Source organism: Callithrix jacchus, chromosome 8 (genome assembly GCF_049354715.1).
Source record: "Callithrix jacchus isolate 240 chromosome 8, calJac240_pri, whole genome shotgun sequence".
Classification (NCBI taxonomy): domain Eukaryota; kingdom Metazoa; phylum Chordata; class Mammalia; order Primates; family Cebidae; genus Callithrix; species Callithrix jacchus.
The window spans coordinates 106,592,927-106,610,363 of NC_133509.1; the positions used below are offsets into that span (position 1 = coordinate 106,592,927).

The 17,437-nt window shown below is 41.0% G+C and overlaps 1 protein-coding gene and 1 non-coding gene across 47 annotated transcripts in view; both read left to right on the forward strand.

The window, feature by feature from the left end:
- SIPA1L1 (signal induced proliferation associated 1 like 1) overlaps nt 1-17,437 on the forward strand; it is a 397,653-nt gene that overhangs the window by 357,428 nt on the left and 22,788 nt on the right. For 45 of the 46 annotated variants that reach the window (XM_078335306.1, XM_078335307.1, XM_054240120.2 and 42 more), the window contains 3 exons: nt 529-591; nt 1,029-1,147; nt 4,932-5,374. In XM_078335306.1, the coding sequence (XP_078191432.1) occupies nt 529-591; nt 1,029-1,147; nt 4,932-5,374 (625 nt within the window). The remainder of the gene's footprint in view (nt 1-528; nt 592-1,028; nt 1,148-4,931; nt 5,375-17,437) is intronic. The other variant, XM_078335289.1, reaches the window with a different exon arrangement.
- Nucleotides 6,940-7,011, forward strand: TRNAC-GCA (transfer RNA cysteine (anticodon GCA)). The gene has a single exon. It is a non-coding gene; the product is annotated as a tRNA-Cys (tRNA).

The following is a 17,437-nucleotide window of genomic DNA, read 5'->3' on the forward strand; positions in this document are numbered from 1 at the left end:
CATCAGAAGGAATCAGAAGGCTTAGCTGGTATAAGCCATTCCAGGGAGAAGTCAAGAAAAATAATTGTTGCATGTTTATTACTCAGTACCCGATATTCAGTATATAATGGGCTGACCTTTCTCTACTCAGTGTGTAAGAATAGCATTCTCTAATGACTTGCACTGATGAGAATGTTTACAAGGTTTTATTGGTTAGCTATCAGTGTATTATCAACAAGTACCCTCCAGGCAGTGGAGACAGGAGTGTAACTTACTGAATTTGCTCACTTATCTTTATGGATGTTTGCTTTACTGCCTCTGCTTGTGGAAATGGTTGAGAGAGTCAAGAAGTATTTTGCCCTGTCCTCTACATGTTAGGAAGGGTGTTGCAAAGGCCCAGGATTCTTGCTATTAGCTATAGCACTGTTAAGGAGGATAAATTCCTTATCTCTCACTTTTGGAACCCATCTTGAACGCCAGCTTGGAGTCCAAAAGGAAGCAATTGTTTTAAGTAAACTAGTTGCTGTGTGTCTTTTCTGTTGTGCTCAGCTTACAGTTATAGAGGACCTCAGGATTTCAATTCTTTTGTCCTCGAGCAGCATGAATATACAGGTAAAATATTTCCAAAGTGTCATGGTAAGTAACACGTGATTGCATCCATGCCTGTCTAGGTAATGTAGACCAAGCTAGGTTAGCCACACTTGGCAATGAATGAATTTCATAAATTTAATTCATATAGTCTAAATTTTCCCCCAAACCAAAAGCTGATTCTGAACTTTGCTGCATTGTTCATGGCCTTCGGTTTGGTGGTACTTGGCTATGCTAATGTGTATGATGTGACAAGTTGTCACCAGCTGCAAGCTTTATCCATCAGCCACTTAAATTTCTGACCTGCTGTCTATCATATCGACTCTTAACAAGCTTACTGCTGAAATGCAGAGTTCACTGGTCAGTGAACTGAAAGATGCAATGGCAAGCCATCTTCATTTGTCACCATGTGCTTGTTTCTGCTTGGTGCCTGCACCATAATGTCCTATGCTGTATTCCAGAGCCAACATGCCATCTCCCAGCAGTATCAAAGGTACTGCCAGCTTTCCGAGAGAGCCCCAGTGGGAGATTAATGCGGCAGGATCCAGTGGTTCATTTGTCTCCAAACAAACAAGGGCATGTAAGTTAACTGTAAACTTAAAAAATATTAGATTCCTAGCAATGTACCTTCCTTGCACTGTGAAAATGCTCTGCTCTTCCCTCTGGATGGCCAAAGAGGAAATCATTCGGGCAAAGGGTGGGTCGTTTGATGCCACGGCCTTGCAGTTTCTGCTGCCATGGCCTCTAGATTGCGTCGAGATAAATTATGACTCCTCATTGCTGTGCTTCTGCTGCCCCCACAGGTCTGGTCATCTGATTCAATCACTAACAATCGTGAAATGTTAAGAATGGAACTGTGTTAGAAGTTGATTTTATTTTCTTACACAGTTGCAAGCATGAGATATGGTTGGACTGTCAGTCCTGCTTCAACCATGAGAGGACTCCAGCAGGACTGATGCTCCTACAGTAGAGGAGGTTTAAGAGACAGGCAGGCAGCTTCCCCTGTGCTTCCTCTACTGCTTCTTTCATAGCCGTACACATTTCATCCTTTTGCTATAGTAATACACAATTCCTTTTCACTTACAGGTAAAATTGGGAATAAGAGGTTATCGTTCTCCAACCCCTCTCTTACTCTTTTTTCTCACTTTTTTCCCCTGATGCCTCTGTTGGGACGGGACACCCTCCCCATGCTGTTGATTTCCTTGGTGTGTCTGTTCACTGGAATGTGTATGTTTATACTCACATCATTCTATGGAATGAGGAAATACTCTATTTCATACTTACTAATTCAGTATGGAAGATGCCCAGAGAACTTTTAATGAGAGATGCATGTAAGTTTTGTGGTACAAAAATGAATATTAAAGCTATAAAAACAACAGAGAGTGAGCATGCCCTGCACTTTGCTCTGAAGAGAAATATTCACTGAGGAAAATCTTCCTATGAGGAAAATATTTACTGAGGCAAGTTGTGACAGTGTGATATGGTCACTGTTCTACTTGTAAATGATAGATTATCCCAATTGATTTGTAAATTTCCCCTTTCTCATTAATAATTTTTATAACGATTACATGGTAAAATAATATTTTGGACAGGTTGGGCTAGATAATATATACTATCAAAATTAATTTCACCAGTTTCTTTTCTACTTTTTAAAATTTGGCTACTAGAAAATTTAAAATTACATATATGGTTCCCATTATGTTTCTGTAGAAATGGATTATGTACTTTACACTCTTGGTACATCTCAGTTCAAACCAGCCATGTTAAAAGTACTCAGTAGCCACACATGACTAAGGGTCACCAGATTCCACAGCACAGGTCTGGAGCTAAGGAATTAGTTCTACCCTATTAAGAATAAATGAAGGCTTAGTGTAAGTTGTTATTGACAAAAACTTGAGTAACACCAACAAAATAACTGGGATTGATTTCTTTTTTCAAGGGGAAGAGATGTTTCACTTTGAGATGAAACTGGTGGCTGGGTATGGTGGCTCATGCCTGTAATTCTAGCACATTGGGAGGCTGAGGTGGGTGGATTGCTTTAGGTCAAGAGTTCAAGACCAGCCTGCCCAACATGTTGAAACCCTGTCTATACTGAAAATGCAAGAAATTAGCCGGGTGTGGTGGCACCTGCCTGTAGTCCCAGCTACTTGGGAGGCTGAGGCAGGAGAATCGCTTGAACCCGTAAAGCAGAGGTTGCAGTGAGATCATGCCACTGCATTCCAGCCTGGCCAACAGAGCAAGACTCCATCAAAAAAAAAAAAAAAGAAAAGAAAAAAGAAAGAAACTGGCATCCCACCCCTTCCTTAAGCCAATGAAGAGCCTGCTCCTTCCTCCACCAAAAGACACAGACACACACATACACAGAGTTCCTTCTCTCCTCTTTTCTTAATCTCCAGCAATCATCTGGACTTCCTGCCTCCCTGTAATTTAAAATATTATTTTATTCAGGTATCTTTTAAATTTTTACTTCTTTGGAAAACTCTATAAAATGTTCTAAGCATCTAAGCCAGCATATAGAAAGAGTTCTATACACTTTTTAAATTGAGATATAATTCACATACCATAGTAGTTATTCATTTGAAGTATACAATGGAGTGGTTTTTAGCAGCATATTCACAGAGTTGTGCAGCCAGCACCACCTGATTCCTGAGCATTTTCATCACCACCACCAACTGCTTGTCATCCCCTCTAAGACCTAGACAGTCTCCACTTTCTCTTTCTGGATTTGCCTACTCTGGACATTTCATACAAATGAAATTATACAATAATTTGAGCCTGATTCTTTCACTGATTATAATGTTCCTGAGGTTCATCCATGTTGTAGCATGAATCAGTATTTTACTCCTTTTTATGGCTGAATAATATTACATTGTATGGATATACCCTATTTTTTAATCCATGTATTAGTTTATGGGCATTCGTATGTTTTATTTGTTTTACTCTTTGACTGTTATGAATATTTGGCTGTAAACATTCATGTACAGGTTTTTATGTGAGTGCATTTCCATTTCTCTTGGGTATATAACAGCAGTAGAATTGAAACTGTTTTCCCACAGTGACCACCCCATTTTACTTTCCCAACAATGCCAACATTCATTATTTTCTGCCTTTTTGATTATAGCCAAAGGTATCTCATTGTGGTTTTGATTCACATTTCCCTAATAACTAATGGTATTGAATATTTTTTGATGTGCTTGTTGGACTTTTTTTTTTTTTTGATAAATGTCTGTTCAGATCTTTTGCTCATTGTTTAATTGGGTTATTTGAACCATAAAACTTTTAAATTTTTTGAAGTCCAATTTATTTTTTTCATATGCTTTTGTTGTCATATCTAAGAAACTGTTTTATAACCAGCGGTCCTGAAGACTTAAACATATGTTTTCTTCTAAGAGTTTTATAACTTTGGCTCTTAGATTTAGACCTTTCATCATTTGTGAGTTTCTTTTTCTATGTGGTAAGGATCTAACTTTATTTTTTTTTTTTAAGACAGGTTTTGCTCTGTCTCTGTCACCCAGGCTGGAGTGCAGTGCAGTGGCATGATCTTGGCTCACTATAGCCTCAACCTCCCGGGCTCAAGCAGTCCTCCCACCTCAGCCTCCCATATAACTGGGACTACAGGCGGGTACCACTATGCCTAGCTACTTTTTGTATTTTTTTGTAGAAATGGGGTTTTGCTGTTACCCAGGCTGGTCTTGAACTCCTGAGCTGAAGCAATCCACCTGCCTTGGCCTCCCAAAGTGCTGGGACTATAGGCATGAGCCAGTGTTCTAACTTGATTCTTTTTTACATGTGGAATTTTCAGTTGTCTCACTGTCATTTCATAATAAAACTAATTTTTTCCCCATTGTATTATCTTGGCACCTCTGTATAAATTTTACCTCAAAGCATATCTTAAAAGGCTGTCTTCTAAACACAGGCTAGTTGGGGAAGGAGATCTCTCTAGGAATAAGTCTTATATTCAGCCTTCTATTTACTCTGTACAAATAAGGCTTTTAGAATTAGCATGCATTCTAATTATAAACCATTTGGAAATGTCATTTCCTTTCTATTTTAAGATATTAAAACTTTAATAACAACTTAGATTTCTTCCTGAATAAAATAATCTCAGTAGTATTGATATTTTAACATAAGTCAAATAATGAAAAATAGATTAAAAAACAAAAAGCACATTTCCAGTACTCTTTGCCATGGACACTTCTGAATGGACCAGAATCACATAGGTTCTCTGTCTTTCTTTGACTTGTCATTATTGGAACTTTTAGGCCTTCAGAGCCTCATAACTAGAAACTAATCACAATGTTGTTTCTGTTATCTTGTTCAGGAAGAAAAACTTTACACTCAAATAAATCCTGCTTCCTTTGCAGTCTGATAGCCACTACTCAAGCCACTCCAGTAGCAATACTCTCTCCAGCAATGCGTCGAGTGCCCATAGTGATGAGAAGTGGTATGATGGGGACCGCACGGAATCTGAACTCAACAGCTATAACTATCTGCAAGGCACCTCTGCTGACAGTGGCATTGACACCACCTCTTATGGCCCCAGCCACGGCAGCACAGCCTCCCTGGGGGCTGCCACATCGTCACCTCGCTCAGGGCCAGGCAAGGAGAAAGTGCCACCCCTGTGGCACAGCTCCAGTGAAGTAATCTCCATGGCAGATCGGACTTTGGAGTCAGAGAGCCACGGCCTGGACCGGAAAACAGAGTCTTCCCTGAGCTTAGACATACACACCAAGAGCCAAGCTGTCTCAAGCCCTCTGACAAGGGAGAATAGCACCTTCAGCATAAATGATGCTGCTTCCCACACAAGGTAACCGCCCTCCCTGCTGTCTCTCCGATGCTCAGCCGAGACCTAAGCCCAGTTTCCTAGCCTTATCCCACTTTACTTTGCTCAGTAGTGTATAAGGAAAGGAGGTTTTTCTGCAGTGACAATTATTTTTATATCGTTTAATGCCTTTTATTTGCCTTCAAAATACTTTCACTCTGCCATTGTAGTGCATTATTTTAAACTGATTAAATTTTGCAGGTTTATTCATTTTAAAGTTGGATTTGATTTTTAAAAAATTTTTCCTGGCTACCACAATTTGAGAGAAAATTTGTAATTTTATAATGTTGGCTTTTGGTGACTGATGGAGAATATATACTAGGACAAGCTTTGAAGACTATGTTTTTAAAATATTGACTGTATTTTTAAGAGAAAAGGGGTCTTTTCTGAGTAACAGTACTGTTTACAATGCCAAGCATGTCCTTTACATGCCTTTGCATTCGAGAACATCACTTACCTGATATTTGCATGGTAACTTTTTTCAGTAACTGGCTCCTGACAGCATATGTTGAGAGTGGGGGATGTCCAACAGAAACATGTAGCTAAAATTAGACACACGTTTCAGAATAGGAAAGTACACATTCCCTTGTATCCTTGGAGATCACACCTCTAGATAAAATAAATACCATTTGTCGTTTCCTCTTGATTTGAGCCTAAAATCCCAAATGTGACAAGATTTTTCCGTATGAAAAGGAAGCATTCCATCACTGTCTTTTTAGGCCTGTTAATCTCTGTGTGGTTTCTCCTTTTACCTTCGATTGCTGTCAGTCATTGATCAGTGTGTGAAAGCATCTAACCTTGCTGTCTTCTGGGTCTGTTATGATTATGACCTCAAGAAAAATAGTAGAGGCTGGGCGTGATGGCTCACGCCTGTAATCCCAGCACTTTGGGAGGCTGAGGCAGGCAGATCACTTGAGGTCAGGAGTTCGAGACCAGCTTAGCCAACATGATGAAACCCCATCTCTACTAAAAATATAGAAATTAGCTGGACATGACACCCATAATCCCAGCTACTCGGGAGACTGAGGCAGAAGAATCGCTTGAACCCAAGAGGCAGAGGTTGTAGTGAGCCAAGATCACACCACTGCACATACAGAAAGAGAGAGTGTGTGTGTCTCTGTTAGCCCAGGGTGAAGTGCAGTGGTGTGATCTCGCCTTACCGCAACATCTGGGGTTCAAGCAATTTTCCTGCCTCACTCCCTAGTAGCTGGGATTACAGGTGCCTGCCACCATGCCCAGCTAATTTTTTTGTATTTTTAGTGGAGAGGGGGTTTCACCACATTGGACAGGCTGGTCTCGAATTCCTGACCTCACCTCGGCCTCCCAAAGTGCTGGGATTACAGGCGTGAGCCACCATATCCAGCCCAGGATGTCATTTTTCAAGTATTTCCTCTCAGTTTATTAGTGCCCAAGGGAAAAGCCAAAGCAAATGATAGATAATTAAGAAGGTGGGGCTTTAGAACACACAGCGTGCCAGAACTCTAGTGTGGTGGAACTTGATTCTATTGAGTCACCATAAGTGGCCAAGAAAGGAGCTCCTGATAGGTGAAGGGGGTATAGCTCAGGGGTAGAGCATTTGACTGCAGATCAAGAGGTCCCCGGTTCAAATCCGGGTGCCCCCTTCCCGGATGTTTTCTCACTTCCATTTAAAAGTAAATGCTGTGAGTCACAGTGTTACCAGAAAAGATGAAGGAACTTTTAATGTTCCTCCCATATTCTAGCTGACCACTAGGACAAAAAGTCCCTTTAGGACCTCCTTTGTCTTCAATTAAGACCAAGTCCCAGCCAGGCATGGTGGCTCGTGCCTGTAATCCAAGCACTTTGGGAGGCCGAGGCAGGCGGATCATTTGAGGTCAGGAATTCAAGACCAGCCTAAGTCATATGGCAAAATCCCATTTTCTCCTAGACTCACAGTTGTTACTGATGAGTGAGCTTCCCTTCATTTGAAATTTTAGGCCCTATGGTCTGAAGCCTTTCATGAGTTTTGTTTCTGTTTACTGCTACCACATTGCAGATTTCAAAATGATGGTGATAGGTCTGGAAACTCCATGGCCCCCAAGCAAAATGAAATTGGGAAAGTAGTCTTCGTATTTTTGAGTACTATGTATTCCGTTCCACGATTCAGAAAGTAGATTGTTTGATGCAAATGGTAGAAGAGATGTGTTTGGCAAAGTAGAACAGGAAGTGGGCTTCAGATGCCATAACCATATAGACAGAATCACACAGAACAGAATGATGACACTTGCTGGCTGTTCTTGGCACATCTCAGTAGATTGTGCATTGACTTAGAACATTTTGCAGATCTGAACAGTTTCTGTCTGGTTTTTAAGTTTAGTTTGACTCCTGTTTCTTTGGTTTTCAATTCTCCATTTTAAAAGTAAGACAGCTTTTTTTTAAGAATGGTCTTCCATCTCAAGATGTATCTCTGGTCTGATGTGATAGCAGAAGAAAGTTGATTATAGACATCTTATCTCAAATGGCCTTACCATGGAGTGAGATTGGACACAGCTGGGCCCCTGAAACCAAAGCACGGAATGTGCAGCCATGCCATTATCTAACAAATCCCAGGGGATCAACAAAACTGCCCAAAAAAAGCACCTGGGTTTATATTATCTGAATGTGCTGACTGGAGCTGCCTGAAGGCTTCAAAGGATTATCTACATTTTCTGCTTCTAGCTAGAAGAATGCAGAATCATTGAAATCACCCTTTAGAAATAACTCTCCTATTGAAAGTCAAACTTACTAGAGAAGAGAAGAATGTGGCCTTTGGGGGCGGGTGGCAGAGCTTCTCACCCCCTCAGTTGTTGAGTCACATTCATTTCTAGGCTCTGGTAAGTAGGGATGTTTTGAGACTTTGGTATGTTGATCTTGGCAGAGTGAGTTGGATAATCAAAGCTTTAGCAGCCTGCCTTTTCTGGAGGAAAGGGGACTTAGCCACCAAATGCACATTGCTATAGAAAAACTAAACTCACGGCAAATTAGAGTGTTTGTGTCCTCAGAAGACAGGAACAGCAATTAATGTAGAGATGTCTTGACAGTGCTTAAAAGAGCTTGTACCTGGGACTCAGTGACAAAATCCAAATTACAGTGATTAAGTTTCACTGCATCTTTCTGGCTGGGCTCCATTCCTACCTCCTCTGTCCTCTAGTCTCCCTCTTGATGATCATACAGATGTTTTGTAGCTCCTCATGAGAGCTACATTAATACAGGGTAATTACATAGAGTTGTTATTTTTGAATTTTATTAAAAGAGGCCATACACACTGATAACTTTCTGTAATAAAAAGTCTATTAATTGCTCTAAATTATTGCTCCCTAGAATATATGTGTATCTTTAGGAAGCTTGGAAATTTAGGGAGAAAATCTATTTTATTTTATTTTTTGGTAATGGCTGTTTAACTTTCAGATCTTAAAATGAACCACTAAAAAAAATGATTAGTGGTAAACATAGGTGAGGTGAAGATAGTAGTAATTTAAAGACATTCTTGCCAGCAGCATTCATTTTCTTCTTAGGGTTCTGGCCTCGGCAGGAGGCAGTGCCAGTTTGTGTGGCAACCTAGGACCTCCTCACTTAGTATAAAATGCTCCAGTCCTACTGACCAATGCTATTTCTGATGTTGGAGCTTACTTTTAAGGCTACACGTGAGAAAGCTAAAAACCCCACCTCATGCTTGCACATACACATCTCTTCTGTAACTGACCTGACTTGTTTTGGTGTCCACGCTTGTTAGCCAGCCATTCTCCCAGTCTCAAAACTGGCTTCCTCTTGCTTCCCTAAGGGCCCCTCAGACACCTGTAGCCAATTAGTACCCACTTGTGTGATCACATATACCTTTACTGCCATCCAGTACAAGAGGATTTTTTACCCAATACTTTCATCCTAAGTATATTTGCATAGGCTGTACCAACATGAACATAATAGACTGATACTCAATACATGCCAGTGAGCAAATAGGAATATCTAGCTGATCACGGTGACATGGACCTACAGTTTCAGCTGCTCAGGAGGCTGAGGCAGGGAGGTCATTTGTGCCCAGGAGTTAGAGGTCAACCTGGGCAACATAGTGAGACGCTGTCTCAAAAAAAAAAGAGAAAGAATAACTTTTCCATTATGTTTTTTGCCTGATGACTCAGTAAACCAGTTCAAAAGTCACATAAATCCTCAACTCCTGGCTCTTAGAAAACCACTATTTTGAAGGTTATTGTACAAATGCATCAGTATTTGCACCGAGCTACAGTGCTTGTTGTTGTAGGTATGAGAGTATACATAGAGTCCTTGTGTAGCATGAAGTCTTAGTAAAGTCATGTCTACATAAAAGTTTTTAAACTCTACGAAATATGACAAGGAAGAACTTTAGAACAGCTTATATGCAAATATCAGTCAGGATCTAGATATATGTTTGTCAGTGTCTGAGATTATCACTAGAGGAACTGCTTAAAGACCAAGACAAATGCCTGCCCGCAGTTGTCAATACAGTCCAATTTCATGAATGTGCTTTTGCTGGTTGACCTAGTAAGTTAAATGTACATGCCACAAAAGCTGTATGTTTCTTTAGAGTTGAGGAAAAGAAAGACTTCTTACGTGTGGTTTACATTGAGCATTAGGACTACCTCAGGCTACTCTGGCATACTAGGCTGTCTGTGTGCCTCTGTGTATGCCCTGATATGTGTAAATTTGGTTCTCTGCACCCTCATTGGCATCCTATGTACATGAAAAATATGCCTTTGTTTAAAAGTTACTCAGTTGTCTTTGTAACATTTCCTTCTCTAAATATTTTCTGCCTGGATTTTTTTTTTCTTTTTAATAACAGATGAGAATGTTATTTTTCTAAATATTACGGACTAATTCAGAATTTGAAATTTCAACCTGTAAAGTAACAAAACCAGAACTTCTCTTAAGAGATGTGGTTGGCTCTATTTGCCTTAGCCAAGAGAGTGGGTATGGATGATTTTAATTGACCATATTTTGCTTTGTGTCACTGTACACAAGGAACATTCATGATTATGTTTTATCTTGCTGTTCCACGGTGGAGCTGGTGATCTGGCCTAAACAAACTTGCCACACCTCTTCCAGCTTTTGGGGGTAAGTGATTATTTTATCCAGAACCAGTTACTTTTAGTAACCTCAAGACTGAAAAGTAGAACCACTGTGAGAGAAAGTTCACGTGAACCTTGAGAACATGAGCCCTCTGTCAGGCCAGAAATGCCTGATGCAGATCTCACCAGCAAAACATTATTTTGCTTTGTTCTATGAAGCAACTAATCCATTCATTCAGTTGATAGGGTAAGCGCAAATTCTCCAAATGTCATTAAATCATAAGACAAGAAATTCAGAAAGGGCAGAGTCCATTATTTGTCATTTGTAAAGCATTCTGCCGGGATTGTATTGTTCATACAATTGCTTTTTTAGGAACAAAAAAAGGAAAAAAAAGTCTTAAGAGATTTCACAACTTTTTTTCTCTCTCTCTCTCTCTCTCTTTTTTTTTCTTTCATTTTTTGAGACAGGCTCTCACTCTGACACTCAGGCTAGAGTGCAGTGGTAGGACCACAGCTCACTTTAGCCTCGACCTTCTGAGCTCAGGCGATCCTCCTACCTCAGCCTTTCGAGGACCTAGGACTACAGGCATGCACCACCTTGCTCAGCTAATTTTTAATCTTTTTGTAGAGACAGGGTCTCACCATGTTGCCCAGGCTAGTCTTATACTCCTGGGATCAGGCAATTTTCTTACCTTGGCCTCCCTGCTGGATTTATAGGCATGAGCCACTGAATCTGGCCCATACAACTTTTCTAAATAATTTCAGTATATAACAGGTCCTCTCCCTTTTCAGTATTTAATTCCATTCCTCTAGCTACAGCTTAAATACACAATTAAGAGAGAATAAATGTTTTTCTTTGTTTTCTGAGCTGAGTGTTTTCTAAACATGAAGATTTTTGACATCTAATATTATGAGAAAATGTGTTTGGCCCTGCTTGCCATAACCTGGTTATTGGATATAGATTATTGATTATAAGGTGGTTATTTGGAAAAAAAAGAAAGAAGGAAAATTTGGTATAGCTCTCTACCTCCAGGTAAGTTGAGACAGGAACATAGGGAAAATAGATTTGGAGCCTGACACTGTGGTTCAAGTCTCAGCTCTCCCATTGACCAGTTATGTGGCCTTTGGCCAACTGTATACCATTTTACTTGGCCTGTCCATCATCTGTAATATAGAAGATGGCCTATTGGCTGTGGAATACATGGTAGGACTTTAAGGTGCACAAATTAAACAGATACAAGCACATGGTGACAGTTGAAGGTGGCTTGCCATTGCATCTTTCAGTTCACTGGCCAGCAAACTGTGCATTTCAGCAGTAAGCGTGTTAAGAGTCTACACAATAGACAGTAGGTCAGAAACTAAGTGGCTGATGGATAAAGCCTGCAGCTGGTAACAATGTACCATGTCATATACATTAGGATAGCCTAGGACCACCAAACCGAAGTCCTGTTCTACCTGTTTTTATGTTTGTTGAGAATTAAAAAGATTATCAAATGCATTGCAAACTGTAAATGTCCTTTTAAGACCAAAGGTTTTCTGTCATTTCCTTCTGAAGCTCTACATAACCTGTCTTAACAATTTTCTAGTTTCTTACCTTTCAACAATCAGGTACCTCCCACGGTTCTTATAACTACTTTGTGTGTTTCATCCTGTAATCATATTTTCTCTTCTCAAGCTTTGTGCTTTATTTTCTTTATCCTTTTTAGATGCAAAACCTGGACATGACACTCTTTTCAGCTATGCTCAACAAAATAATGTTGGTAGATATCTTGTTAGCTCCTCATTAAATAGCTCAGCATTACAAGCTTTTCTTCTTGTGGTCCAGAGTGATCCCTGAGGCTTCTTCCGCTGCATATAGCTAGCCACTCATTTCCCTATTCTGCATGTACTAATATGCCCTTATACTGTTAAATATCTGCCTTTTATAGATGGACAATTTTTCTTTACTACAGTCACTTGGATATCTTCTTTGTCAACTGAATCATCCCTACTTCACTGGTTTGTTTTTCCCCCCACCATTCCTTTGGAATTAGCGTCTTCTCAATTGTGTTCCATACTCTATTGGATAGAGTACGGAATTGGCTAGTACTAAACACAGTGGGAGGAGTTCTCCTTAATCATTATCCTCCACATTATCTGTCACCCAAAGGCTTGTTATTTGTGCGAGCAATCATAGGAAACCTGATCAGCTGTCCTCCCCTTGGTATTAGACCAGCATTCAGCCTCTGCCCTGATTTTGCCACAGCCGTTTGGCAGGTGACTGATTGCTGCTCTCCCCTTCCTGGAAATACCATCTTTAACAGGCCAAGCTTGTCTAAAACCCCTGTGCCATGCCCAAATAGTAGATGACTCCAAGTTTTCCCATCAGCAGCTTTCTACAGCACAGACAGTGGCTGGCAGATGTTTTTTACAGGATTGCTGGTCTCAGTAACAATGCAGCAATTCAGAACAATCTCCCCAGCCCTCATAAGTTCAGCATTCAGGGCCTTGATTGCTGATGTTCAAGCTCCCCAATCCTGTGTGGCTCATCACTTAGCCAAGTCAGCAAATAAATGTAGGTCCTCCTTGTAAAGCAGCACCTGTGAGAGTAGCATCCTTTTTGCAGTTTGGTATCTAACATTCCCTCCTATAAAGCTTCACCACAGCTGGGAATGTAAATCACGAGGTTGCAGCGCATGTGGTCCATGGTTTCATTTGAGCATCAGGTCAAGATGAGAAGTTTGGACAGATTAAGGCTGTCCCAGATCCTCAGTGACCCCATTGCCTCTTTTCCTTTTTTTTTTTTGAGATGGAATCTTACTCTGTCGACAGTTTGGCTGCAGTGGAGTGATCTTGGCTCACTGCAACCTCAGCCTCCTGGATCAAGCGATTCCCCTGCCTCAGCCTCCTGAGTAGCTGGGACTACGGGTGTGTGCTATCACACCCAGCTAATTTTTTGTAGAGACAGGATTTTAGCATGTTGGCCAGGATAGTCTTGTGACCTTGTGATCCACTCACCTCAGGCTCCCAAAGTGCTGGGATTACAGGCATGAGCCACCGCTTGGCTGCTTTTCCTCTTTTTATATGGGGTATCATGTACTTGTGTATCCTCTCTTCCTTTGCAAAATTCACATTCTGACATGGCCGAACAGAATCTAAGATGGTTCGTTTTTAGGAAAGGAGAAGTGCCCTATAGTTTATAGAAAAATTAAATTTAGTAGTTTCTTCATGTAGGATTTAGAGACACCTTGACTAAATTTCTAGTGATTCCAATTTGGCCATACTCAGTTAAACTCACTTCTTTTTTTTTTTTTTTTTTTTTTGAGATGGAGTTTCACTCTTCTTACCCAGGCTGGAGTGCAATGGCGCGATCTCGGCTCACCGCTACCTCCGCCTCCTGGGTTCAGGCAATTCTCCTGCCTCAGCCTCCTGAGTAGCTGGGATTACAGGCACACGCCACCATGCCCAGCTAATTTTTTGTATTTTTAGTAGAGACGGGGTTTCACCATGTTGACCAGGATGGTCTCGATCTCTTGACCTCGTGATCCACCCGCCTTGGCCTCCCAAAGTGCTGGGATTACAGGCATGAGCCACTGTGCCTGGCCCTAAACTCACTTCTTATACATAGAGAAAAGTAACAGATATTACAGTTATTATTTCCTGTTATATCTAATGCTCTTTTCCTTTTGTTGGTTATTATTGACTCATTCCCTTCTTACATAATTCCTATGAAGAGATTTAACTGTCTGTGGGTAAAATGAAATTGCAGCCTATTAAATTAACATGAAATTTCCAGGATAATGAAAGAGCCCCGCCACACAGCTCCCCTTAAAAAGTATGAAGCTGATAGCTTCATATTCATTGTACTATAATTAAATCTACTTCAGAGATTCTTAGGTGAAGTGTGGGTGAACGACCTTTGCGGTGGTCTCAGGCCAGTGGGTTGGTCAGCTGCAAGGAGCCCACCCACAGCTGGGCCCAGAGACAGACTCATTTGAGAGTGGGAGGAGTTGAAGGGCTAATGCAGTAGTTCTTCAACCCCCATAAAACATGAGAATACTGGGCCGGGCGCGGTGGCTCACGCCTGTAATCCCAGCACTTTGGGAGGCCAAGGCAGGTGGATCACAAGGTCAAGAGATCGAGACCATCCTGGTCAACATGGTGAAACCCCGTCTCTACTGAAAATACAAAAAATTGGCTGGGCACAGTGGCGCGTGCCTGTAATCCCAGCTACTCAGGAGGCTGAGGCAGGAGAATTGCCTGAACCCAGGAGACGGACGTAGCGGTGAGCCGAGATCGTGCCATTGCACTCCAGCCTGGGTAACAAGAGCGAAACTCCATCTCCAAAACAAAAAAAACATGAGAATACTTTGGACGTGTGTTAAAATACAGATATCTGGGGCTCTGGAAGATCTGCCATGAGCCCAAGACTCCACAGTTACATCAAGACATAGAGGAGACCAAATTCTGTGGCTTGAGAAACATTGCTGCCACAACTTCACCTTTTTTAGCTAGACATTATGGAACTAGATTTTGACCAAGTCATAACAGTGTGTATAATTCAACTGGATGTGAGTGAGCAGTAGGTCTCAGATGCTCTGAACACTTAGAGGATATTTTACCTATCTTCCAGGCATCATTCCTCCTTTATTAAAATGCCTAGGATTGGGACACAAGAAAGTATGCTTTAGAAGAACTCCCAGGGGATGCTCACAGGCCCACTGAATTAGAGACTATGTGTACTAAAGGCCTCAACTCCATGCTGTGAGTTGTGTGCATTAAAGAAGGAAGTCACACCAGTGAACGGTTCATTTGTTTCTCTTGTATCTTTGTGCCTAAATCTAATCAATCATTAAGTAGCACTGTCTCAATTATAAACATTAGTGAACAGAGTCTGCTGGCATTTCACACCTGGGAGCTAGTGTCAGCCCATTGTATACACAGATAAAACCAGCAATTGGGGTTGATCTTATTTAAGCAGTTATCCTTTTAAGAACACATGTATAAGCCCATCATGGCAGTGAGCATTTTTTTGTCCTGGCTACTTAGGGGGCTAAGATGGAAGAATTGCTTGAGCCCAGGAGGCTGAGGCTATAGTGAGCTATCTGTACAACTGGCTAATTTCTGATTCCCTGAGCAACAGAGCAAGACCCTGATTCAAAAACAAAAAAAAAATTTTAAGAAAATCATAGCCTTATTTTGTTTATTTTGGGACTTTATATAAATGGAATCATACTTATGTATTAATTTGTGTCCAGTGTCTTTAAGTCAACATTATGTTTCTAAGATTTATCCATTTGTTGCAGGTAACGTTAAGTTATCTCCATTGCTATATTATATTGACACTGTGAGAATATGCAGAACTCATCCGTTCTGCTGTTGATGAACATTTGGATTGTTTCCAATTTGGGATATTCAGAATATTTTTTTTTCTTTTTCTTCTTTTTATTTTTTTGAAACAGCATCTCATTTTGTCGCCCAGTCTGGGGTATAGTGGTGTGAACTTGGCTCACTGCAGCCTCAACCTCCTGAGCTCAAGCGATCCTCCTGCCACAGCCCCTTAAGTAGCTGGGACTATAGACACACACCACCACACCTGGCTAATTTCTTTATTTTTTCATAGAAACAGGCTTTCACCATATTGCCCAGGCTGGTCTCGAACTCGAGCTCAAGTGATCCATCCATGTTGGCCTCTCAAAGTGCTAGGAATACAGGTGTGAGCCACTGCACCCAGATGATATTAAGAATTCTCGTACATGTCCTTTGGTACACATATGTATGTGTTTCTTTTGAGTTTCTAGGAATACAATATCCATGTCATAAAATATACATATGTTCAACTTAGTAGAGCCTCTCAAGTAGTTTTCCCAAGTGGTTGTAGCTAGTAGGACTCCCACCAGCAGTGTATGAGATGAGAGCTCTAGTGCTTCACATCCTTTCTGGCACTTGATAGTATATAAGTCTTTTTAATTTAGCCATTCTGGTAGGTGTGTAGTGGTCCCTCATTGTGGTTTTAGTTTGCATTTCCCTGGTAACTGATGATTTGAGCACCTGTGTTTATTGATCTCATCTCGCTGCAACTTCTGCCTCCCAGGTTGAAGTGATCCTCCAGGCTAAGCCTTCTGAGTAGCTGGGACTACAGATGCTCACTACCACACCCAGCTATTTTTGTGTTTTTAGTAGAGACAGGGTTTCACCATGTTGGCCAGGTTGGTCTCAAACTGCTGACCTCAAGTGATCTGCCCGCCTCAGCCCACAAAGTGCTGGGATTACAGGCGTGAGCCACCGTGCCCGGCCTGAGGACTTTTTAAATATCAAAATAGTTTTATATTTACAGAAAAGTTGCAAAGATAGAGTTCCCATAAACCATTCACCAGGTTTCTCCTGTTGGCATCATGTTACGTTAGTGTAGTACATTTCTTGTAGCTGGAGAATCAATATTCCTTTAGCACATTAAATATGTTGTCCCACACTTTGTGGACCTGTAAGGTTTCCACTGAGAAGCTTGCTGCCAGATGTATTAGAGTTCCTTTTTAAGTTATTTGCTTCTTTTTTCTTGCTGCCTTTAGATATCCTTTCTTTATCCTTGACCTTTGAGAGTTTGATTAATATATGCCTTGATGTAGTCTTATTTGGGTTGAATCTTTTTGGAGTTCTGTGTGTGACCTTCTTGTAATGGATATTTATATCTTTTTCTAGGTTTGTAAAATTGCGTTATTCTTTTGAATAAACTTTGTGCCCCGATCTCCTTCTCTCTCTACATCCTCTCTAGGGCCAGTAACTCTTAGATTTACCCTTTTGACTAGACATGCACGGTGGCTCATGCCTATAATCCTAGCATTTTGGGAGGCCAGGGTGGACAGATCACTTGAGGTCAGGAGTTCGAGACCAGCCTGGCCAACCTGGTGAAACTTCATCTCTACTAAAAATACCAAAATTAGCCAGGCATGGTGGTGTGCGCCTGTAATCCCAACTACTTGTGAGGCAGACGCAGAAAACCCAGGAGTAAAGGTTGCAGTGAGCCAAAATACTC